Source organism: Colletotrichum gloeosporioides (assembly GCF_011800055.1).
Source record: "Colletotrichum gloeosporioides strain Lc1 chromosome Unknown consensus_7, whole genome shotgun sequence".
Lineage (NCBI taxonomy): Eukaryota > Fungi > Ascomycota > Sordariomycetes > Glomerellales > Glomerellaceae > Colletotrichum > Colletotrichum gloeosporioides.
Window position 1 is genome coordinate 1,916,808 of NW_025544652.1, and position 23,603 is coordinate 1,940,410.

General features: G+C 59.2%; 5 protein-coding genes across 5 annotated transcripts; 3 read left to right on the forward strand and 2 right to left on the reverse strand.

The window, feature by feature from the left end:
• Positions 1-3,321: 3,321 nt before the first annotated feature.
• Positions 3,322-5,457, forward strand: GCG54_00001910 (Galactose oxidase; the record flags this gene model as incomplete). Its single annotated transcript, XM_045402012.1, has 1 exon — positions 3,322-5,457. One exon carries the CDS (start codon positions 3,322-3,324, stop codon positions 5,455-5,457), a length of 2,136 nt encoding a protein of 711 aa, XP_045270741.1.
• Positions 5,458-7,332: 1,875 nt separating this feature from the next.
• On the forward strand, positions 7,333-8,346 carry GCG54_00001911 (Ras-like GTP-binding protein RYL2; the record flags this gene model as incomplete). The annotated part of the gene is made up of 2 exons (XM_045402013.1): positions 7,333-7,525; positions 7,577-8,346. The coding sequence occupies 2 exons, from the start codon at positions 7,333-7,335 to the stop codon at positions 8,344-8,346; spliced, it is 963 nt and encodes a 320-aa protein (XP_045270742.1).
• A 432-nt stretch (positions 8,347-8,778) lies between these two features.
• GCG54_00001912 (putative helicase mug81) lies at positions 8,779-14,748 on the reverse strand (the record flags this gene model as incomplete). Its single annotated transcript, XM_045402014.1, has 2 exons — positions 8,779-13,812; positions 13,858-14,748. 2 exons carry the CDS (start codon positions 14,746-14,748, stop codon positions 8,779-8,781), a joined length of 5,925 nt encoding a protein of 1,974 aa, XP_045270743.1.
• An 869-nt stretch (positions 14,749-15,617) lies between these two features.
• On the forward strand, positions 15,618-16,455 carry GCG54_00001913 (Synaptobrevin-like ykt6; the record flags this gene model as incomplete). The annotated part of the gene is made up of 5 exons (XM_045402015.1): positions 15,618-15,638; positions 15,705-15,783; positions 15,861-15,993; positions 16,044-16,363; positions 16,415-16,455. The coding sequence occupies 5 exons, from the start codon at positions 15,618-15,620 to the stop codon at positions 16,453-16,455; spliced, it is 594 nt and encodes a 197-aa protein (XP_045270744.1).
• An 858-nt stretch (positions 16,456-17,313) lies between these two features.
• Positions 17,314-19,464, reverse strand: GCG54_00001914 (uncharacterized protein; the record flags this gene model as incomplete). Its single annotated transcript, XM_045402016.1, has 1 exon — positions 17,314-19,464. The coding sequence occupies one exon, from the start codon at positions 19,462-19,464 to the stop codon at positions 17,314-17,316; it is 2,151 nt and encodes a 716-aa protein (XP_045270745.1).
• Positions 19,465-23,603: the final 4,139 nt, after the last annotated feature.

Genomic DNA, 23,603 nt, shown 5'->3' on the forward strand with positions numbered 1-23,603 from the left:
GACTCGCCGCCGAGGACTTTACTGTCCATGTCGGGTAACGAAGAACTCATGGTCGCCTTGGCCGCCTTGGTCTTCTTCGTGGTAGCAGGGCCGGCGTCGTTGTCGTCGTCGTGATGTCTGTTTGGTAAATTCAAGCGACTGAGTGAGAAAGGCAGCCTCGGGAAGTTGCGTGGGGGTGTCTTGAGTGGCAGAAAAGAGCGCAGCTAACCTTGCGGCCTGCTCTTTCCTTTCACTTATATAAGCTTCAGACGCGTCTGGTTTGGTAAGTCCTGATGGACCGCGACTGCACTTGCAATTGTCCCTGCCTTTCAGGTTTGTTCTCTTCTACAAATGGTTTGTGTTTGAGATTCCATGTTGGCGATGTGTTGGCGATGTACCCTAGATTCAGTCTCTACCAATCGAACTTTTCTACACTCTAGTTTAAATGGAGATGAGAATTTCGCCCTTTGATGGGTCTCACATCAGTTTCTCGCGCCTCTGCCTCTCTACCCCTTCTCCGTATCCCGAGATGAGCATTGGCTGTTCTCGACGCCTAGTTGGCTGTCTTTAACCTGTGTGATTTCCATTGTCGTAGTTGTTTGTGACTGTGTGATAGCTTGCTTGGTAACCGAGGCCTTGTAGCGATCGTATAAGTCCACTGCCTTAGTATGGCGAGCGAATGCTGAGTGGTAGAGGTCGTTTGCTGCGGCCGCGTGCTGCCGTCGCTTTTTGTGCGCGTTTTCTTGCCTTATTATTTTTTTCTCTCTTTTCGCCTGCGCGGCGGCTTTTCCCCCCCACTACTCCAACAAATTCCCAACACCACAACCGCCAAACGACCCAGAAAAGATGGCGCTTGACTTTACGATTCTTCGGGAAGAGTTCCTGATTCTAAGAATAGAGAGGAATTCGCCAGAATTGAGTTGGGAAAGTACCTTCAAAGCGAGGAGAAGGTGCTGCGCGTGTTCAAGCAGATGCGCGACAGCCTCGTCAAAGACTTCCTGAACGCCTCGTACCCAGACATTCTGAGAAAGGCGTGTCGTTGTGCCTGGAAGGATAAGATCAAGGACTGGAGCGCGAGGAATCACCCAGAGCTTACCTTGCGGTGGAACATGGAGACCGAGTGAGTATGCCGTGAAGGTAACCGACGGTGTCGTGACGTGAGAAGTGCGGCTCAAGTGGAAATAGCTGTCTTTTCAAAGTAGATAGATGACAAGGAAACCCACTGGAATCTGCTTTGCTTATTGTGATTCGAAGAGGTACAACAGTGATGATTGGGTGTTTCTTGCAGTTATTCGGAGAGTTTCAAAGGCTCCAAGTGAATGGCACAGCTAGGATCGACACAGAGAATGCTTTCGAATCACAACGAAACCTGTTGGAACTGCTTCGAATTGTCAAGTAGACCAATGTTTCCCGGAGAATAACAGCAATTCGCAGGCGAAATATGAGGAGAAGCCCGCCGCAGGAAGTTTTACTTGTCGGGGACCGGGAGGGGTGTCGTCAGGGAGGCGGCAGAGCCTCCGCCCAGGCGATCGGAGTCTTCGCCTTGTCCCGTTACATCCGGCCCCGTCCAGGCGGTGACGTCAGATCGCACAAGTCGCATTGTGCATGGGAAATTCGTCCAGGAGAACAAGACGAGATACGAAGCTTCTGTGCACGAACACCCGCTGCACAGCCCATGGGGCCGGTGGGCAGATCATAAGATTTGCATAGTTATCCATCGCGTGAGCGACTCAGCTCCCGCAGACGAACATGAATGCGAGTCATACGGGCGGCGCCAACAATAAAAAAGACATTACGGTTCGGAAAAAGGGGAACGGGGGCAGCTCCACGATGGCCTTGGCCGCCCAACTTTGTTTGGTTTAGCGGCATCTCAAACGGGCAGGGGAATGCAGGCCAAGCCCAAAGAGATCGACACACTGTATTCCTTGTTTCACAATCCGGTCGATGGGTGACCCCTGCCATCGAGGCTCCGAGATCTCTGGAAACTTTTTGAGTTGGCCCCCTGGGAGACTTTTATCCCACATCGCCTACGGATATCCCACATTTTCGGATGCTATTTTCGTTGCACAACTCCCAGCGACGAGGTCTGCGTTCAACCATGTTCCGACGCAGATTACCGGTGTTTTTGAACCCGTAGGGCTGGCAGCATTTCTGCCTGTTGGGTTTGGGTATTCGAAGGCAGTTGGCCGGCGCCTCTCGTCGTATTTCTTATCGATCGTCGAAGCTATCACGATACGAGGACGCGGTGTCGAACCAAGTGGTCCGGAGGCGTGTGGCGGTCTGCGTACGACATTGAGAGTTTGTCCCGCTTCCGACCAAAGGATTTGTGCACGATGGCCTCAACCTGTGGTCGCCGGGCAATTGCTCGGTCTTCTCCGTTCACCTTAATTCCTTGGCCGTGGGGAGGAATCACTCCCTCGCGGAGCAGGGGTGATGGCAGCGCGAGGTGAACGTCGACGGTGAGGCTATTGGGATGATGCTGACAGCGGCAGGTTTACGTCAGCCGAGCTTCCGGTACATCAGACGACGGGAACGGACGGGAACTCTAATTGACAGCTTTTACAGCAGCGAAGCTTGTCTTGCATGAAGTTCAGACGAATTTTTTCCTACAGTCTTGCTCGATGGCCGTGCCGGCGATCAGTCATGCGACCCAACCGCAAGAGCCCCAGAGCAACGACGGAAACGGGGCAAACTGCGGGCCCCATGGCAGGGAAGGCCAAGGGGAAGGCGTGCAAACCTTCGATGGACGATGGCCGTCGACGTCTCTTCAGAGGTGGCCGGGCGGGCGTTTAAGCACTCCACAGGTTGCGGTGCCTTCACACGTTCGGATCCCACATCACGGCAACCTTGGCTTGGACCTCCGCCCGCCCAACACTTAGCGCGCCAGGACTCTGTTTCCACCTTATCCCTTCTCGTATGGAGATCCTCCTGCTCGCGTTCGGTTCCCATTCGCCAGCGCCATCTCGGCCTCGACGATGTCGTCGGCTCCCCTGGCAGACTCTATCGGGCCACACCGTACCTGCGGGATGGCGCAGCCCAGCGGGGGGCTCCCAGGTTTCCACTCCTCGATGGACCTGTGTCTCCTGGCGGGAGGACCGCAGCACTTGGCATCGAGTGAGCGTATATACAAAATGAACGAGTTTCTCCCTCCTCTTGTTTGTTTGGGACTCTCCCTTCAACGTCGCTCTCGCGGATCACCAAGAGTTGCCTTTCGTTCTTTTCCTTTAGTCTTTTCAGTGCGTAGTCCTAATAACAGATACGGTCCTTCTTTCATACGTATCTGATAATCACACTCACTCCACATACGCTCACTCAACACTTACTACACTCATTCGACACAACATGATTCGCTCAAACACTTACACGGCACTCGCTGCCGCCATACTCTTTTCACAACTGTCCTCCGCGGCCATCACCAAGTGCCCCAACGAGGAGGCCGTCTGGGAGACTCCCATCGGCGTCAAGTACACCGTCTGCCCGGGCTCCGACTACCAGTACGGCGGCAACAGCCTCCAGGTCGTCAAGGACGTGGCGTCGACCAAGGACTGCGTTCAGATCTGCGACACGGACGCCCGCTGCTACCGTGCCGTCTACGACACGGAGGACAAGCTCTGCCACGTCAAGGACAACAAGAACAACATGAACTGGGCCGCCGACGGCCGCTTCGTCTCCATCCGCATGACCAACGACCTGCCCGAGGGCTCCTTCCTCGCCACCTGCCCCTTTGACGAGGAGTCGTACAAGGTCCCCAACACTGACAAGGAGTTCCGCGTCTGCCTCAACACCGACTACACCGGCACCAGCGTCAAGATGGTCAATGGCGTCACCACCGTCCAGGCCTGTGCCGAGCTCTGCTCCAATACCAAGGACTGCACCAAGTCCGTCCACGACAACATCAACAACGTCTGCCACATCAAGGGCGCAGAGCCCGCCAACTCGCTCTTCTGGGTCCAGGACAAGCAGTTCACCACCATCCACGTCCCCGAGACCTACAACCCTGCCGTCGAGGGCAAGTGGGGAGACCTCATCCGCCTGCCCGTCATCCCCGTCGCGGCCTACATCGTCCCCGCCTACCCCCAGCCCGACAGGTTGCTCTTCTTCTCCTCCTGGGGCAAGGACGCCTTCGGCGGCGCCTCTGGCATGACCCAGTACGGCGACTACAACTTCGCCACCGGCGAGATCTCCCAGCGCACCGTCACCAACACCCACCACGACATGTTTTGCCCCGGCATCAGCCAGCTCCAGGACGGCCGCATCGTTGTCCAGGGCGGCTCCGACGCCGAAGCGGTCTCCATCTACGACCCGGCTACCAATAACTTCACCCGCGGCCCCGACATGAAGATTGCCCGCGGCTACCAGACCTCGACCACGCTGTCCAACGGCAAGATCTTTACCATTGGCGGCGCCTACTCGGGTCCCCGCGAGGGCAAGAACGGCGAGATGTACGACCCCGAGACCAACGAGTGGACCCTCCTCAACGGCGCCAACGTCAAGCCCATGCTCACCGTCGACCACGAGGGCATCTGGCGCGAGGACAACCACGCGTGGCTCTTTGGCTGGAAGAACGGCAGCGTCTACCAGGCCGGCCCCAGCAAGGACCAGCACTGGTACGGCACCGACGGCGACGGCTCCGTCATGAAGGCGGCCACCCGTGACGACCAGAACGCCATGTGCGGCGTGTGGGTCATGTACGACGCCGTCGCCGGCAAGATCCTCTCCGCCGGCGGCAGCCCCGACTACACGGACAGCGTCGCCAACAACCACGCCCACATCACCACCATTGGCGAGCCCAACACCCCCGCCGAGGTCGAGCGTGTCGCCGACATGGCTTTCCCCCGCGGCTTCGCCAACGCCGTCGTCCTCCCCGACGGCCAGGTCCTCGTCACCGGCGGCCAGCGCAAGTCCCTCGTCTTCACCAACACGGACGGCATCCTCATTGCCGAGCTGTTCAACCCTGAGACCAAGGAGTGGAAGCAGATGGCGCCCATGGCCGTCCCCCGCAACTACCACTCCGTCTCCATCCTCATGCCCGACGCGACCGTCTTCTCCGGCGGCGGCGGCCTCTGCTACGTGCAGACCATCCTCGGCTCCACCGCCAAGTGCGACAAGACGGTCGACCACGCCGACGGCGAGATCTTCCAGCCGCCCTACCTCTTCAACGCGGACGGCACCCTCGCGGCGCGCCCCAACATCGCCACCATCGGCTCCGACCCTGTCAAGGCCGGTGCGACCATCACCTTCACGGTCGAGAACTGCGAGGGCCCGGCCAAGGTCGCGCTGATCCGCACCGGCAGCGTCACGCACTCGTCCAACACGGACCAGCGCCGCATCCCCCTCGACTTCCAGGTCAACGGCAACGAGTACTCGGCCAAGCTGCCCGAGGACTACGGCATCCTCCTTCCCGGCTACTACTACCTGTTCGTTTCGAACGCCAACGGCACCCCCAGCGTTGCCAAGACCGTCCACGTTGTTTTGTAAGCGTTGATTTACTACTGGATAGATAGACTACAGACAAAAGCGACAGAAGGATAATACCCCCGATAGACTACTTAATGTATAGTATGAGGTCGCGCCAAATGATGCGATGGTACTGTGACGACGTAATGAAAGAAGACTAAGATTAGAACATGGTTGCTTGCCGCCGTAACGTTGATGTGTGGCGCTACGTTCCAGTGGGGGCCAGGTTCAGCCCAAGTTTAGAGCCTCCAATCTACCCGGGACTGCGCATTCCAACGTGAAGTCGACCAGACCTGTGAGCTTTCTGTACTTGGCGCGCCGACGACCGGTTCACCGACAAAGGGGCGGCGGCTGCTGGACGACTGGACAAAGCCGGCGGTCGACGTGGGGGATCAGCGGTGGCGTCGTCGGACGAGATGCCGAGGACGACGACTGATTGGGCTGGTCTGCACGTGCGTTAGACGCTGTGTCTACCGGCCGGCCGTTGTTCGTCCCAATGGTCAGCAAAGCTCCGGGGCGCGTCGAGTCTGCGACGGGAGAAGCGTCCTCCGAACGTTGTTGAATGTGCTGCTGGCTGAAAGGTGAACGATGACGCCATGCTGCATTGTAGAGATAGCGAACGGTGGGGAACAGGCTCACCACGCGACCTGCGGTTCCCACAATGCGCCGAACATCGACCGTCCAGCGTCCCTAGCGCCGTCTCGCCAGAATACAGCGCTTGTTTCAGCGGTCGCCGGCGCTGAGCCACCTCCGCGTTCACAGACCTTCCGGGGAGGTCACCCTCACCGAGGTCTGTGGTGGTGAGAGAGGTAGCCTTACATTTGGTTTACGAACAGTGGCAGCCTTTCGAATCACACCACCAGAGATGGGCATTCTCAGCACTATCGAATTCTGCTCTTCATGCATACGACACGACCCTCATCTAATCCATGCAGCCCTCCCCCGCCGATGGCACGTCGCCGTCTTCGTCAGCTGAGAGATGCTCGGTGTGCACGGCGGGCAAAGCAGCATCATCCCAACGGCCTCCCCGCGCCGGCCACTAAATCCCATACCCAGGCCTCTGGAGCAGGTCTCAGAAAGAAACGAGAAACGAACGAGGGCGCAACTCCAATCTCCCCCTGGAAACTTGACTTTCTGGTATTCCTTTTCGGAGGGCGTCTGTGTGTGAGTGTGTGTGTTGCAACCGTCGAGCCGGCCGTTCGTTCGCCCCGCAAAATAAAGCCGATTACATCTCACAAGACTAGCCCCCGTCCCTCCCACGCCGTCCGTGATCAATGATCCCTCACTCTCATCCCCCCATGTTACGTACGGCGAGGGAAAATAAAACAACAAAACATCAACAAAAACACCAGCCCGCCCACCCTCGTCCCTGCCTCACCACACACTTTCCTTATCGCACGCTTCCGTCTCCTCTTCTAGACCAAGCCGTAGAAGGCCATTCCAGCGCATACCCTTCCCCCCGCCGGCATCCGAGACCACGCGCCGCATCGGCCGATCTGTGACCTCGTGGGTGCCTACATCACACTTGGCGCGGCGTGACTATCCTTAGATCCAAAAAGTGCCTCGAGAGTGCCTGTCTGCCTTCCCCGTAGTACCTTACTACAGCAAACGAAAGCCACACCCGACCGCACCCACTACGTACCAAACATCGCATCGTGCCTCGAGTACTCGGACCACTCCTCCAGCCCAAGACTAGCACGACAGCCACACCCGGGAACCACAGCACACACACGTCTTCCAGCTCGTCTCGCGAATTCTTCAACAACATTCCGGGCCCCCTTTTTCGTCACTCCCGGTCACCATCGCCGACTGCCCGAATCGAACCGATCCCGACCGATCACCAGCGCGCGACCGCGCTTCTCCCTTCTCCCCTCCTCTCTCTCCCTGCCTCTCAGAATGTCGTCCCTCGAGGCAAAGATCGTCGTCCTCGGCTCCCAGAATGTCGGCAAGACGAGCCTCGTCATGCGGTACTGCAAGGGCTCCTTCAATCCGGCACAGACGACGTCCACCGTCGGCGCGAGCTTCATGACCAAGCGCGTCGTCGACACCGATACCGACACCATGGTGCGCCTGCAGATCTGGGATACGGGTACGTCTTGCTCTCCCCAAAGTTCTTTACGTATCGACTAACAATCCCCAGCCGGCCAGGAACGCTTCCGCTCCATATCGCGCCTCTACTACCGCGGCGCCAACGCCTGTATCCTCTGCTACTCTATCACGGACGCCCAGTCCTTCACCGAGATGGGCATCTGGCTGACCGAGCTGCGCCGCAACCTCCCCGGCGACGTCGTCCTGCACGTCGTCGGCACAAAGGCGGACATCGTTGCCCGCGACCCCTCCCGCCGCGAGGTGCCCTTCGAGCGCTGTATAGCCTACGTCGCTGAGAACCTCGCCCCGGGCCTGGCATCCACCCCGCCGCCCACGGCCACACCGACGGGCATGCCCTCGCTGCTGTCGTCCTCCGACCCGCGGACGTCCTCGTCGCAGGTGCACAGCCAGTTCGGCAGCGGCGGCGGCGGCGGCGAGCCGCGGAGCCCCTCGTCGAAGCGCAGCTCGGGCTTCTGGGGCCAGGAGGTCGGTTGGGACGCGTGCCACGAGATCAGCGCCGAGAGCGGCGAGGGTGTGGAGGAGGTGTTCCGCGTGGTGACGCGCAAGCTCGTCGAGCAGAACCGCAAGATGCAGCAGGCGCTGCTCATGGCGACGGCCACCCCCGGCACGCCGGGCTACGAGTCCGGCATGGACGGCGGCTACTTTGACGGCATGAACCCGCGCGGCAGCTTCCGCGTGGGACGGGACCGGCGCAGTTGGCTCTTCTCGCCCGGCTTCTCGCCCGCCGTCACCGTCGAGCAGGCGGGCACGGAGCAGAATACCGATGATGGCGCCGCCAAGGCGCGGAGGAAGTGTTGTTGAGTCAGGTTCTGGAAGATTGGGCCTTGCTTTTTTGCAACACGAGACGACGGTACGAAGAGACGGGTTTTTGACGACTGTTTTTTGGGCATTCTGAGACGAACGAAACGATCCGTATTGGCTGAGGACATAATCATGCTGTACACGACAAACCACATTTCTGGATCAAGCATGGTGCGAGGCGTTTGGGCATGGACTATCGGGCTTTTCTTCAAATGGGATCATGGCACAGGGTTTGATTTTTCGCATGCGGCATCACTGCATGGCTGTTTTACGGGACTGGGTTTTACAGAGAGAGCATCTCTCGCGAGAAAGCATTGTTTTGGTCGCAAGAGGGTTTCCTTTCTATCCTTGTGTATAGTTTCATCATGAGCGCGGGCTGCATTCGTCATAGCATGGCTTGGCTCCATCTAATACCATCATGTCATCAAGGCCTTACGCCCGAGAGGCACCGCCACTTTGCTGTGCCTGTACCTTCTTGGACTTGTCTACGTCGTCGTCCACCACGGGCGCCGTCGGGATATCGATCCCGCCGACCCTGTACTCCAGGCCAACATAGGCATCACTGACAACAAGTACGTCGAGCTTCCTGCCCTGCGCGGCTTCGGGCACCTTAAAGTTGGCGCGGGCCGTTGGCTTGGAGCCGACGGCGACGCTTCGGCCGGCGCCCTGAGACCAGCCCGCGCGCTTGACAGCAATGACCTCGTCCCGGGCTGCGTCGGCCAGGACGACGAACCAGCCTTCGTTCTGCGGCTTCGGGAAGCGCGGCGCGTAGACGTGGGCATCGCGCTCCGTCAGGGGGTTCAGACGGCGGAGATCGACGGACACCGACAGCGCGGTCGTCTCAGGGACCGACACGGCGAGGTTCGGGAGCTGTGCGACGGCCTTTGCGAAGCGAGGCTGCTGGTGTGGCGCGACGGAGAGCTTCTTGGCCAGCTGCGTTACTTTGCTCGGAGACCCGAGAGCGCCAATCTTGGCGAGGGTGAGGTCTGACGTGTCGTTTTTGAGCGTGTCGACGCCGACGCCGGGGAGGATGGAGGCCGGGTGGTCGGTGGGCCAGCGGGCCGACTTGATGCACTGCAGGAGCTTGATGAACTCGAGGCAACTGGACAGGTGGCCCAGCTCCGTGAGGACGTCGATCGAGGCCTGGATGATACGGATGGCCTGGTCGAGGACACTGGTCTGGTCACCGACGTAATCCGTGATGGGCAGGGAGATGCGTGACATGTGCGCCTGGAGCAGGAGGAAGGCCTTCACATGAGGGTCCCACATGGGCAGACCAAAGGAGTTGCCGGAATAAGTCAGGTTGCGGGACAGCTCGTCGTTGATGAGGTCTTCATTGTGGCGGACCGGGAGCTCGTCGTACTCGGTCGCGCGCGACATCCACGACAGCACATCGAGGAAAGACGCCTGACCCTTGGCGTGCTTGACGAGGTGGCGGATGGTCTTGTGGGAGAGGTAGTAGTAACTCATAATTTTGCCAAAGGGCGTGGGGTCGACGTCGCCGTTGGGGAACACCTCCACACAGCTGGACTTTGCCAGCTCACACAGGGACTTGTCAATCATCTCAATCATGTAGTCATTGGCCATCGTCTGCGCGGCGATGCTATTGTGCTCCTCGGCGGAGATCTCGAGGCCGTAGTACGAGGGGTTCTTGTGGAGGCGGCGGAAGAAGAATGTCCAGGTGAGATAGTCCAGGGCGTCCTGCTTCGTGACGACGGTCTCGGCCGAGACTTCGGCGCACAAATGGTTGTCGAGGACGGTGTGGAGGGAGGACTCCACGGGGAAGCCGGTGTGCAAAAAGTGCTTGTAAAAGTCTTTTTTGGCGTCTTGCGTGAAAATGCGCGCCACGCCCGAGTTGTCGAACTGCGGCCGGCCGGCGCGGCCCAGCATCTGGAGGACATCGGTCAGGTCCATGTCCTTGTAGCCCTCAATCTTGGCGTCGTAAAACTGCGTGCCCTTAACGACGACGAGGTGAGCTGGCAGGTTAACGCCCCAGGCGAGGGTACTGGTCGCGACCAGGATCTGGATCTTGTTGTTGAGGAAGAGCTCCTCGGCGAGCTGGCGGTCAGACTCGACGAGACCGGCGTGGTGCAGGCCGATGCCGAAGCTGATGGCTTCCTTGAGGGCGTCGTCCTTGACGCGGGCGAGGTTGAGCTGCAGGTCGTCCTCGTCCATGTGGAGGAACCGTCGAGGGTTGTCCTCCATGCCGCAGTAGTTGATGAGGTCCTTGGCCGTCAGGCGGGTCTGCCTTCGAGACGGGACGAACACGATGACGGGCTTGTCGGGGCTGTGCGTCTTGACCGCGAGGAACGTCGGGCGGTTCATGGACTGCATCAACGGACAGAACCCCCTGGTCTCGGGGAAGCCGTCGATGTAGAGCTCCAGCGGAACGGGGCGGACCGAGTGTCGGAAGTTGAAGAGGCCCTCCTTGACGCCGAGCCAATTGCCCAGGTCCGTCGCGTTCGCGCAGGCCGTCGACATGCCGAGCAGGCGGACCGAGTTCTTGATGGACGCCGCAATGTAGTTCATGCGCGAGACGATGATCTCCAGAATCGGGCCGCGGTCGCCGGCGAGCAGGTGAATCTCATCAATGATGACCAGGCTGACCTGGCGGACGTAGCCTCTCGTCTGCCAGCTACGGGAGATACCGTCCCACTTCTCAGGGGTGGTGATGATTACGTCGGCGTCCTTGATAGTGCGCGTGTCGGGCGTGTTGTCACCCGTCAGCTCGACCAGCTTGAGGCCGAGGGGCCGCGCAAGCCGGGCGCCCCAGTCCTTGACACGCTCGCGGACGAGAGCCTTCATGGGGGCGATGTAGACGACCTTTGACCCGGGGCGCTCTTTGAATGCCCACCACATGGCGAGCTCCGCCGCAACCGTCTTGCCGCTGCCCGTAGGCGAGCCGAGGAGGACGTTTGCGGGCGTGTGATAGAGGGTGTGGAAGATTTGCGTCTGCATGGGATTGAAGAACTGGAAGCGCTGGGCGTAAATCTCCTCGAGGGCCGAGTTCTTCAGCGCGCTGATGGGCAGCGGCTGCAGGTTCAGTAGGTCGGTGTAGACGCTCTCCGTGTCGGGGCGGATGAGGTGCTGGAAGGAGACGGGCGTGACCGTCTCGGCGCCGAGCCACCGGTCAGAGACCGCCCGCACGTAGATTTGGTTCGGCAGGGGGTCGGAGAGGGGAATGGTAAAGTTGAGCTCGTGGTCGTCGTGGATCTTTCGCCTGTTGAGGATGAAGAACTCGTGGTGGTAAATCTCGGACGTCTCCGAGTTCTCGACCCAGATGTAGTACGACTCGGACGTGCCGTGGACGTGGTCGTTCCACTTGAAGTCTGGGTAGATGAACAGCTTGATGCGGAGGACGTCGCGGTTGAGAGGGGCGATCTCGGCCTCGACGCTGACCGTGGGGAAGTTGTTGAGAATGTGAGCAATCTTCTTGCCGGCGCTCTGGTTGTGGACGAGGCTGCCAATCTCTGCGGGCTCCATGTCTCTCATGGCCTCGATCGACAAGTTGTCCTTGGCGTCGAGCTGGTTGAGCACCGACTTGGGAAAGTCAAACTGGTGCAGGGGGTGCTGGAACGCCCAGATGCGCTTCTCGATCGACTTGGCCAGCGTGAGCAGGACCAGGCACTGGTGGCCCCATCTCCTATTCAGGGCAATCATGAACAAGGCTCTGCAGATGCGGCCGGCCTGCTGGGCCACGTAGTTCAGGTCGTTGCCCAGCGCAAAGTCCTCCGGCTGGGCCCTGCAAATGTACGCCTGAAGCAGAATATTGGTCTTGGCCTGGGGCGTGTCGATGCCGCTGTCGACCTCGCAGGGCACCACGTCGTACTTCATCTTGGTGAGCTCCTTTTCCTCCGAGTCTCTCGACTGTATGTTGTCAAACTCTCCGCTCATGCTAATCATCTTGAGGATGTCGGCCTCGGTGGCTTGCGGCTGCATCATGGTGTTGAAGATCTGGATGCTGGTGTGCAGGATGTAGTACTGGCTTGCAATGCGGCCAATGTCCTTGCTGCGGAGCTCCTCGGTCACCTCGTTGAAGATGATCATCTGGCTCTGCTGGAGCGTGCGGGCTGCCTGGATCGCCAGCGTGCGGCGCCTTTGGACGAGCGTCGGGTCGTCCCTGATCTCAGCCCACTCGATGCCGTAGCTCATGGGGCTCCGTTGCATGCGGACGAACAGGTACGAGTAGCCGATCCACTGGACGGCCTCGGGGATGGACGTCACCGTGCCCAGCGCGATCTCGGCGTTGAGGTTGTCGACCAGCTTCGTCGAGAACTTGGACTCGATCGGCTGCTGCTCCGTGACGGTGGTCAGGTAGTGGTGGAGCCTATCCTGTGTCGTGCAAATCATGCCAATACCGGTGTCCTCGAACTGCGGACGACCGGCACGACCAAAGATTTGCAACACGTCGAGGATGCCGAGGTCGACAAACTTGCCGTCCTGGGCGCTGTAGACCTGGGTGCCCTTGATGACGACGGCCGCGGCAGGCAAGTTGACACCCCACGCGAGCGTCGCCGTACAGCAGAGCACTTTGAGGACGCCTTCGGCGAAGAGCCGCTCCATCAGGTTTCTGTCGGAACGGGCCATGCCAGCATGGTGCACGCCGAGGCCCTTTGGGATCAGCTCGCGCAGGTCCCGCGCCTTGGACGACTTCATGTCCCGCACCGCGTTTTCGTACCCGGGGTGCATGGTCGGGTCGAGGAGATCGACGCAAAAGTCTTCGACGGCCTTCTCGTACAGCATCTTAGCCGTGGCCATGGTGTCCCTTCGCGAATGCACGAACACCATAACCTGGTGGTCCCGCTGGAGCATGTCTCTGACCTTTTCGAAGGCGACCTGGTCCAGGTTCTCCTTGGACTGCTTCGAGCCGGCCTTGCCCTTGACGCCGATGAAGTGCTGCTCCAAAGGCACGGGGCGAAAGGACGCATCAAAGTAAAAGAGGCCCTGGTACCGGTTGACCTTGAGGAAGTCGGCCACGTCAATGTAGTTGGGGAGCGTGGCACTCAGACCGACGATGCGGATCAGCGACTGGGTGCTTTCAACCTGGCGCTCCGTTCTCGCGACGAGCGATTCCAGCACGGCACCGCGCTCGTCGTGGAGCATGTGCACCTCGTCGATAATGAGGAGGCGGACCTTTTGCACCAGCTCCGTGTCGCCGGTGCCCTTTCTCGTGACGACGTCCCACTTCTCAGGGGTCGTGACGATGATTTGCGTCTGGACGATCTCGGCCTTGGTCAGGTGCATGTCTCCGGTGAACTCGCGACACTTAATGCCGAGCCAGGCCAGTCGCTTGCCGAGCTTCTCGGTGACCTCCGCCGCGAGCGCCTTCATCGGGGCGACGTAGACGATCTTGAAGTCCTGCGCGTCGACTGCAAAGTCTGTGGTGGCCGGGTCCTCGATGGGGTTGGGCGTGCAGTAGTGGCCGATGGTTTGCAGGATGGTGAGCATGGCGGCGTCCGTTTTACCCTGCACCCGTCAGTATGATTACGGCTTGAGGGGATGACGACTTACAGCACCAGTGGGCGCGCAGATGAGCATGTTCTCGTTCGTCCTGTATGCCACCGGGTGCACCAGACTCTGCATGCGGTTGAGCGTCTTGTACCCCTTGAAGGTCCCGCGGCAGAGGCCGTCCATGTCGGATATCTTGACCAGCTTCTGGCCGGGACCTAGGACGCCCTTCTTTCCCGCAGGAATGGCGTATTCCTCGTACTTTTCGAACTGGAGCCTCTCACTCCCCGTGGGGAGCGCGTACTTTTTGCCGGAGTGACTGAGAGAGTTCCCGGCATTGTACGCCTTGTAGACATGGGGGTACTGAATCTCCTTGGTCATGGCCGGAGCAAGGGCCGCATTCTTGTGCTCGTAGTCCTGGCGTCTCAGCGCCTCCTCGCGCTGGGATTTGGTCAACAGTCGCCCAGTCGCCTCCTGGGCCCCCTGTGAGGTGACGGCGGTCACAATCTCGTCGCGGTGGCCGAGTAGCTCAATAATGAAGTCAAAGTCGTCAAAGCCGATGAGGTCAGCCAGCTGCGACTGCAGCTCCTCGTCGCCCCGGCCCGAGGTCAGCACACTCATGACCTGGCTCTGGAAAACATCCTCGGCCAGGCCGTTCTTCGCAGCAATGCCGGAGCACTTGCTCGCAAACCAGGCAGCGCCGTATGCGGCGTCTCCGTTGAGTGCGTCCGGGCCGTCGAGCTGGTCACTGCTGTAGTCGTCTTCGTCGTCGTCTTCGATGAAGTCCCACACGTCCTGTGCGCCGTTTCCCGAGGAATACCCCTCGTAGTCATCGTCAAAGTCCACTTCAGATAGTGGCGCGGACGGCAGCTTCAGACTGGCGAGGGCCGTTTTCATGGCTTCGAATTGAGCCCGCCATTGGGCCTCGGCGGTGTCGAGGTCTGCGGGTGCCATTGTGAGTGAGTGTTGTATGAGTTGTGAGTGATGATGGATTCGAGTGTCCGTCAACGGCAGTGAAATATCATCTTCATGGCACTGCACTAAACACTGATAGAGGAGTCATTCACCGAGCAAAGTGGGGCGAATCAGCATGCAGTGTCGTCTCTGCAGCAGTTGTGTCGGTCAGCCAGTGACGTCCGTTTGTTGGTGGGGTTCTGGCCGTCCCCCGCCAGGCACTCGAGACACTCACTGTACGGATGCAGTGCTGACCGCCACCCTCCACTGATGTGGACGGGGGTGAGGGCCATCCGAGCCTCCGACGACCATTGTCCTTTATGCATAAGCCCAGCCATTGACATGCTGGACCTGATGAGGCAAGGTACGCCATCATGCCGTAAATCCAGACGTCGACCCCCTGTAGCGAACTCAGAGGGCACCCGTCCAAGCCAGGTCGGGTGCCGCACCACCTTAATTGCTCTGCAGCCTGGAGGGGCAGAGCCAGGCCAAGTTCCCCTACTTTAGTGGGCATGTGATGTATCGCCCGCCCAAGACAGCGGCCTGCCGTGCGGCCAATCCCACCATAAACCTTGACGTCGCGGAGACGTTCTCCATCCCCTCCAACCTGGACAATCTCCTTTCTCCATTTCTCATATCAATTCCGCCAACTCCTGACATTTACCCCCGCGATACCGCCCTTTGCCTAGCCCGACGACCTCGAATCGTGTTAACACACAACACCGCACAGCGCATCGCCTACACGACACCGACTTGTTCCCCCGCCCCTGAAATACCGCCGTAAGTCCAGTCGGACCTCCCATCCCCGCCTAGACCGCCACAGGCACCACGACGACGACGATAAACTGACAGAGCAAACCTACCAGAAAATGAAGCTTCACTACATTGGCGTACGTCGACCATCCACACGCACTGCCCTCCGGCACAACCCGCTGACGCCACGCGCCCCCGTGTAGATCCTCCGCAACGACAGCAAGCCGGCCGTCGAGCTGTGCAGTGAGATGGAGCTGTCGGCATACTCGCGATTCACAAGAAGTACGTTTGCGACAGCACCACGGACATGGGCGGCAGCCCGGCAGACAGGCAACAGCGCTGACAGGATTGCGCCACAGACAGCTACGCCGAGTTCATGACCCTCTTCTCCAAGAAGGTTGCCGAGTCTACCCGTCCCGGCCAGAGACAGGATATCGAGGAGGGCGACAACACGTTCCACTGCGTGGGAAGGAGCGAAGGCATCTGCGGCGTGTAAGACGTTCTGTCCTGTTTGAAGTGCGACGGCTGATCACGCGACGTAGTATCATTTCCGACCACCAATACCCCAGTCTAGTAGCCCACCAGCTTCTCTCCAAGATCGTCGACGAGTTCCTCACCAAGCACCCGCGCTCCACGTGGGCCACCGGCGAGCCCAAGCTCGCCCTCCCGGAGCTCAAGGAGTACCTCACCAAGTACCAGGACCCCCAGCAGGCCGACTCCATCCTCAAGATCCAAAAGGAGCTCGACGAGACCAAGATTGTCCTGCACAAGACCATCCAGAGCGTGCTGGAGCGCGGCGAGAAGATTGACGACCTGGTCGCCAAGAGTGACGGCCTGAGCTCCCAGAGCAAGATGTTTTACCGTGAGTCTGCCACTCAACACACAGGAGAGCTTAGACTAACACCCCCATAAGAACAGGCAAAGAAGCAAAACTCGTGCTGCGTCGTCATGTAAAGCTGGTCTTCTCGTAACCCCCTTATCCTCATCCTCCTTGGTCATTTCACGTCTGGCGTTGGACGTTTGGACTCGTTTCGGCATAAACACTCGCTCTGGTCACGCTCGCTAGGATTGCAATGACAGAAATATCTTGCAGAGTCGGGCCTTTCGAATGCCTCATCAGTCTTGTGGAATGAAGGCCCGTGTTCATATTTCCGCAACTTGTGAACGATAGTTCAGGAATAATACATGATTGTGTGAACACCCCTGAGACATCCCTTGGCAGTGACATACTGCACATTGGCGCTTAGTCACGCGGCGGCATATCCAAACTCATCGGAACATGTTTGTATAGGTTTTAAGCTTTAGGATTATCTACCCAAAAAGCTTCCGTAGGTCATGGATGATTCAAGACTGGATAAAAATGAACAAATCAGACTGCCCGTCCAATGTACGCGCCGCGCCCCCTAGAGGTAAACCCCTTGAACAGTGGTATCGATGCGACAACCCTCGAGGTTGTATTAGAGAAAATGGAACAACAAACAACACGCCCCCCAGTGCCCTCTCAAAGTGTTTGTCAAAGTCGCTTGCAGACCGTTTTTTCTTTTGGTTGAACCCACACGCACACCGCTCAAATCAAACAAATGAAACAAGAAAAAGCAGCCCAGCTCTCCAAGCATAATCGTCTCGACGCAAAAAAGTGGTCCTCCAGAGTAATAGAGTTTCGAGAATGTAATAGTCAAAAGGGGTGGTTTTGAACATGACGGCCTGGGCGTCGAACGAGTGGACGAAGGGAATCGTGAAAAGAAGTGTCCATCAAGTGTGAAGGTCGTGATAGTGTTGTCGCATAAAGGGACATAATAGTGGCGAAGGCAATTATTCTCCCTCGACAATGATGCGCTCACTCTTGCGATTCTGCGCAATCTGCTGCTCAAACGTCTCCCCGGGGCTGATGAGCGTCGGCGTCGAGCTCTTTGTTGACGAGAGGCGTTCGTTCCTGCCAATGGTGACCGTGTTCACGCTCACCGGGCTCCTCATGCTGGGGCTTCCGGAGGGAAGGGCCGGCGTCTTGAGCGGCCGGAGCATCCGGCGCTGCGACCTTGAGATGCTGATCTGGCGCGCAATGGAGATCTCGACGGCAGCCTTCAGGGCGTCGTCGGGCTCCGACTCGTCAAGGGAAGGCTTCGTGACGTGCGTGTGGGCCGACGACACGGAAGCGGGCGATCGGTCCTTGGCGCTCGGGGCCGCGCTCGAGGGCGCCGTGGAGTCGGACTGCGTAATCATCTGCCACGCGGGCTCGTAAATGGTAGGCTTCAGCTGCTCCGTCAGGTGAATCTCCTCCGACTCCCGATCGTCGGTGGGAGAGTCGAGGAGGAGACCGGACTGCTCGGGCCCGAAGGCGAAGCCGATCGGAACGTCCTGGGGCGCCCTCATCGAGTCTGGGGTCGCGGTCCTGGCTCTTCCCGAGGCCTCCGCCTTCACGGCCTCGAGGTAGTAACGGGGTCGCGGAGGGTCGAAGCTGGACCTCGACGGGGACGGGAACGGCGACGTATGCGAGCGGTGGCGAGGCGACGCAGGCGGGTTGTTGGCCGATTCCGAGGGCGTCGCCGGGAACAACGACAGCGAAAAGGCTGGCGACTTGAGGGGTTGCGGTGACGTCGCGCTCCTACCCCTCATCCGCTCCTTCTCCTCCTCCTCCTTCATGACCTGGTCGTTAATCGTCTTGAGCCTGTCCAGCGTGGCCTGCCGCCTCGCCAACAATGCAGACGCCCCCTGTTGCTGTTGCTGTTGCTGCGCCTGCTGTCCCGGCGATCCTTGCGGCTGCAGGATGCCGCCAAACATGACGCTATACCGCTCCATGTTGATGCTCGGGATCTCCACGTCCAAAAAGTTTCCTGCGGGCTTCGTGGGGAGCGCAGGCACATGCATCGATACGTGTACCGGCGCGGAAATGTCCGACTTCTTCACCTTTTCACGGGTTGACCGTGTTGATGCCATCCTGCTGAGCAGCTTTGGCGGCTTCTGCTCCTTCGGGCTGGGCGGCGCGGCCATCGGCCCCGCGGTTTGTGAGCGGACCATGGCCGGTTTGCTGTCCCCCGGTCTCCTCTCGGTGTTTCGTCTTCCCAGATCAGTCGCCTGATTGCTCGGTGGTAGGCTCTCGAACTCCCGGGTGCTGGCCATTGGTTGCTGGAGATTCATTGGTTGTGAGATGGCGACGGGTGATGAGGCGAGCCTCTTGCTCTTTGAGCGTCCAAACAACTTCCATCGCCCCGACTTCTGTTTCGGCGCCGGTACGGGTTCCGCGGTCTCCATCGGCGAGGGTAGAGGCTCTGGTGAGGCTCTCATCATGCTGGTGCTCATGCTCGACGCCTGCGGTTGCCAGTCGTTTCTCGGCTGTGCGGGTGGTGGTGGCGGCGACGAGAACTCGGGTGGGATGTGAGTCGGGCTTCCTATCGCCATGCCAATCGCAATCGTTCCCATGTTGCTGTCCATCGAGTCTGGCGTCTGCGTCCTGACGGTGAATGTCCGAGCCGGTGAAAAGTCGCCGGGACTCTCTACCGGGGATGCTGGGTTGTCCCGTATCGGGATGTGGTACGATTTGAAGCCTCCGCGCGCCGACGACTGAGGCCTGATGTACATGTCATCCTTGGAAATCCGTCTGTCGGCAAAAGACCTGAAGCTGGCAGTGCTGTTGTTATGAGGGGAGAGCCCTCCGCTGGTGCTCGGCCGCTCGGCCATTGTTGATGATGCCTTGGAGCGAGGAGGTGTAGGCAGCGGGCGATGGCGGTACGTGTTACGAGCTTCGACGACGGCGGCGGCGTCGGCGGCAGCACCCTCTGAGGAGAAGGAGGGCACGCTCTCGTTTTGAGAGAGGCTCGAGTCTTCCTTGGCCAGTTGGAAACTTGACACAAGACCCGGCTCCCCCAGGACGGGGGACTCTGGGCCGTGCGTCTGCGCACCACCGGGGGCCCCTCCACCAGTCCTCATGCTCTTCATAGATCTGGAACGGTTGACCAATTTGAACATGCTCCTCCAATGGTGCGTAGCAGGAAACCTCACAATGCTAGCGCCTGGCCGATCCTTGTTGACAGGGCTGGAAAGCAAGCAAAGCAGGCGGGCTGCCCAGGACGTGGAGCGGGGTGTTGGGTTTCGAAAAAGGAGATGATGAGAGGCGATTTGCAGAGCTAGCGGCCAGGAGAGACTTCCAGGTTGGATCGTAGTTTATCTCTCTGAGAAAGTAGAGGGAAATGGTTGGAAGAAAAGGTTGATTGAGCGGGAAAAAAAACAAGACACACAGAGACCCGACGAAAATAGAGAGTAGACCCAAAACCTCCCCAACCCGGTTGCCTGTCGTACCCATACGGCATGCAAAAGACAGGAGATGACCCAGACTGGGGGTCCCTTCGACTTAACTTTACTTTGATATCATTCACTCTCGAGAGTCGCCTCTCCCGCGGCCGGGCGACCCAGAGCCCGCAGCCCGCAGCCCAAAAAGCCCAGAAGCACTCTGTTCTCGCCCCCAGCACGCGACTCGCAACTTTGTCGCCTGTTTGAGATTGATAGGACGGATATTTTAGGGGGGGCTGATCAACACAAGGATGACGAACCTCCCATCCTGTCCATGGGGTGGTCTGTGGATCAAGGGTCCCGGTCGTTTGTGAACGATAAGTCGCGTATCTTCTGCGGTCGAGTGGAGGTTGTGCGGTTTCGTGTGTCAGACTAGCGAGAACTGTAGGGAAGACGGCGGCGAAGCATGATTAACGGAGTCGTCAGCTGCATGGCATGGGCGGCCGAGAGGTCCAGAAGCATTTCACGGTCTGATTTTGTTTTGACACTGCCGTGCGCCCAGGGCTGCTGGCTTGCTGGCTCGGGGGTCTTGTGATATGCAGTACCTGCAGTAGGTGCCGGAGGGAGGGGAGCTGGAGAATAGCCTCACGTCGTGTTGCCGCGTCTGGTCATCTCCCGCCCCCATCGTACGCGGCGGTTGCCGGCGAATGTCCCAACATCGTTCTGGGTCCCTCGTCACAAACCTCATCAGAGGCAATTTGAGTTCAAATTGACGACGCCCACAACCTGACGGTGCCCTTGTCGAATCGTGCCGTACCATGCCGCTAGAGGGGGAGGGATTCGAGAAGGATGGAAAGAAGAGGAGGGTCGCATCCGTGCTCGGTCTGCGGGACATCCTTGGTTGGTTGGGTTACCCCGGCCCGGGGGACAAGCCTCAGGGTCGTCCCTGTCAGACCGCACGTCCTCTCGCCGTGGTTACGCCCCGACCGCTCAAGCCCAAGCCTCGATGAAATCGATCCGCAACGCTGGGGGGGAAGGACGGCTTTGCGACAACTGACCGTTGACGTCGTCGTCGCCTGGTTGGTCTCCATGGCGAATTGGACTGCCGGGATCCGAAGATGAAGCGATGGGACTGGCACGTCTGGACCTCTCTCTGCTGCCCACAGGCCTGAGTCGCCTGCCGTCCAGACTCGCCGTGCATCCTCAACGGTCGCCAGGCTGAAGATTGCTTCATTTGAAGTTCAATCAAACAACCGATGCCGCCAGCGAATGAGAGTTACACGACGTTGCAGTCGCGGATCCTCTCCGCGCCAAAGACTCATTAACGGCGCCCTGCCCGCGCATATTCCGATCCCCCACTCTGACATCAAACGGGTCTCTGGTTTAAAATGAAAGGATCGAAGACGTTGTTGCTCATCCGGCTTCCCACCAACCACGGTCCGCAATCAAGGAAACAACCTTCTCACACAAGCTCTCTGCCCGCCCAGCGTGACGCCAGCGCAGTGCAGTGTAATCTCTCAAATCTTGGAGATTTCCCGGCTGATTCTCCCACCGCTTGTTTTCTGTTGGACCCATGGGCCATTGCCTTGCTGGACCTCCGGGCGTAACAGCCCGTTGTGTCGCTCGTGCCGTCCTTGCAATTGACCAACAATGCGATGGCAATGCGATGGCAGCGCGATTGCGACCGGCTCGCACTGCTGGCCAAGCCACCGCGCGTGTTCGCACCCACGAGGTCGGGCGCTGGTGGTGCACGCCGTTGCTGAATAATAAGTCCGCCGCGAACTGTGTCAGCATCCCAACGACTCTGTGGGCTCCTAGCCCTTAGGGCCATCGTCTCGTGTGTGCGACCCGGTATTCCAAAGTGACAGGTACACCGTCCCAAAAAAGCGCACTCTGACTGCGTAGCATTAAGAAAGCGTCGTATTGAAACAGACTTGCTGGGTCACGAAGCGCTATTGCCAGGCGTCGCCGATTTTGGGGGGTTTGGCTCTCGCTTGCTTTTAGGCGTGCTCTGTCTGCGCTTAGGCCGTGTGCTGCTTGCTTCTACCAGTCGACGATAGACCCATAGTCGGATCATGTCCTGGGTTCTTGAGATGACATTTACGGATCGCTGCGCATCCAGGAGCTCTGCGCGCGACAAGGCTGAACGTGACCGGGCTTCTGAGGGAGTCAGGAGGACTGGAGGATGCGACGAGGCTGCCCAGCGAGTGGGTTTCATGTGTCTTGTCCGGGGTCGACGGCCGACTGATCGTCTCAAGATTGCAAATTCGCGGTATCTGCTTTGTGGCCGGAGCGCAGACTGTCGATAAGAAAAAGCTCCGACGTTCTAGTCGCTTCCGATGTCGTCTATGATGAAGGTGTCAAAGTCTGCCCCTGGGGGCGCCCTAGCCAAACATGCCCTGGTAGCGTCCCTGGTCACATCCAGGAGCCCGACGGACGCCAGGAGAACCAAACTTGTTTGATGGTGAACCACAAAGCATTCTTCCAAGGTTCGTCTGAAGGCGCTGACTTTGTCGCTGCTACCTGGCGGTTGATGTGGTGATGGTTAGTTCAGCGCTTCTAAGCCGTGAACCTGCATGCGCTGGGAGCCGCAGCACCATCCGAGGGCTGGATGCGTCGACCAAGTGAAGAGGCTCAAGACCCACGCTTCCTCTGCCGCCGTGCCTCTCGATGGCCAGCCGCAATCCTCCCGTCCATTCTTCAGCCTTGTATGCCGGTCGTCTGGCTGTGTGTAAGACGCAGGTGCTGAGGTCGATGGGATGACAAGAGGATCAGGCAAGGAGTGATGCTGCGGATTCAAGCGTAACGCAGCCCCAGCCGACGATCCGTTGACAATGTTGCATCCCGTCCAACGTTCCCGGGAGAGCTGAAAGAAACAATTCGCCTCACCCATCTGCAAGCATCCGATGAGCAAGAGGCCCAGGCCTTTTTCGTTATTTGCAGCAGCCCACAACGGAGAGCCAGCCGGCTGGCCCAGAGCAGACCAGGACCGAGCTGGACGGAATGCATGTCGTCCAACGGAAGGCGAGTTGTGCTCCAGACCGCGAGCGGCAGCGCGAGCGGACCTCCGTCGTCGGTGCCTCGATGTTGCCCTCTTGCAGCTGCGCGCCGTCAGTCCCAACAGGGAGTTGAGTTTACGCAGTTGCAGGCCTGAGAGTCTGCCGGCAGGCTTGGCATGACATGGGGCTCATCGTGGCTGGCGGCAGCAGGTGGCTGATGCATTGCCGTGGCGCAAATTCATGCATTCTGAAGCGGAATCGCGTCACTACCGGCCGCACGGTGCTTGGACAGGTCAATTGGCACAGTCACCCCGCCATCACGTGATAGCAGCATTTGGCGGGGCAGAGTCCGCAGCGAAACTGGACGAAGGCAGTTCCTTGTTGTCGCAGAGCCCGTCTTTCTGGGGGCGGACGCTAAATGGCGTTTGCCGTGGATAGCAGGCCTGGTAATACTGCTAACGTGAGTCGAGGTAGGGAACCATCTTGCGGTAAGATATTTGGCCCCAAAGGCGGTGATGGAAGGGCCCGGCGGATCACCCCCTATGGAGACCGGCCGAGCTTTCTCCCCCCTGGTGGTGGAGGACGATTGGCCGAGGTCGCAATGGCAACAGTCAACAAATGGACTGACCGACTGACTGACTGATGAGGCTGGCGATGTGCGCAGGCGGACGATGCTGCTGCTGTTGCTGCTACTGCTTCTGCTGCTGCTGGGCCCGGGCCTGCAGGATAAACACAAATGCCAAAATGATGGGATCAGGTACACTGCAGGTAGCAGAGCACAAAGCCGGCTCGGGAGGCGGTGGTCGCCTGGGAAGCCAGACAGAGTCACCACCCCGCCGCATGAATCCAGGACAAAGCAGCCCGTGGCAAGTGGAAGGG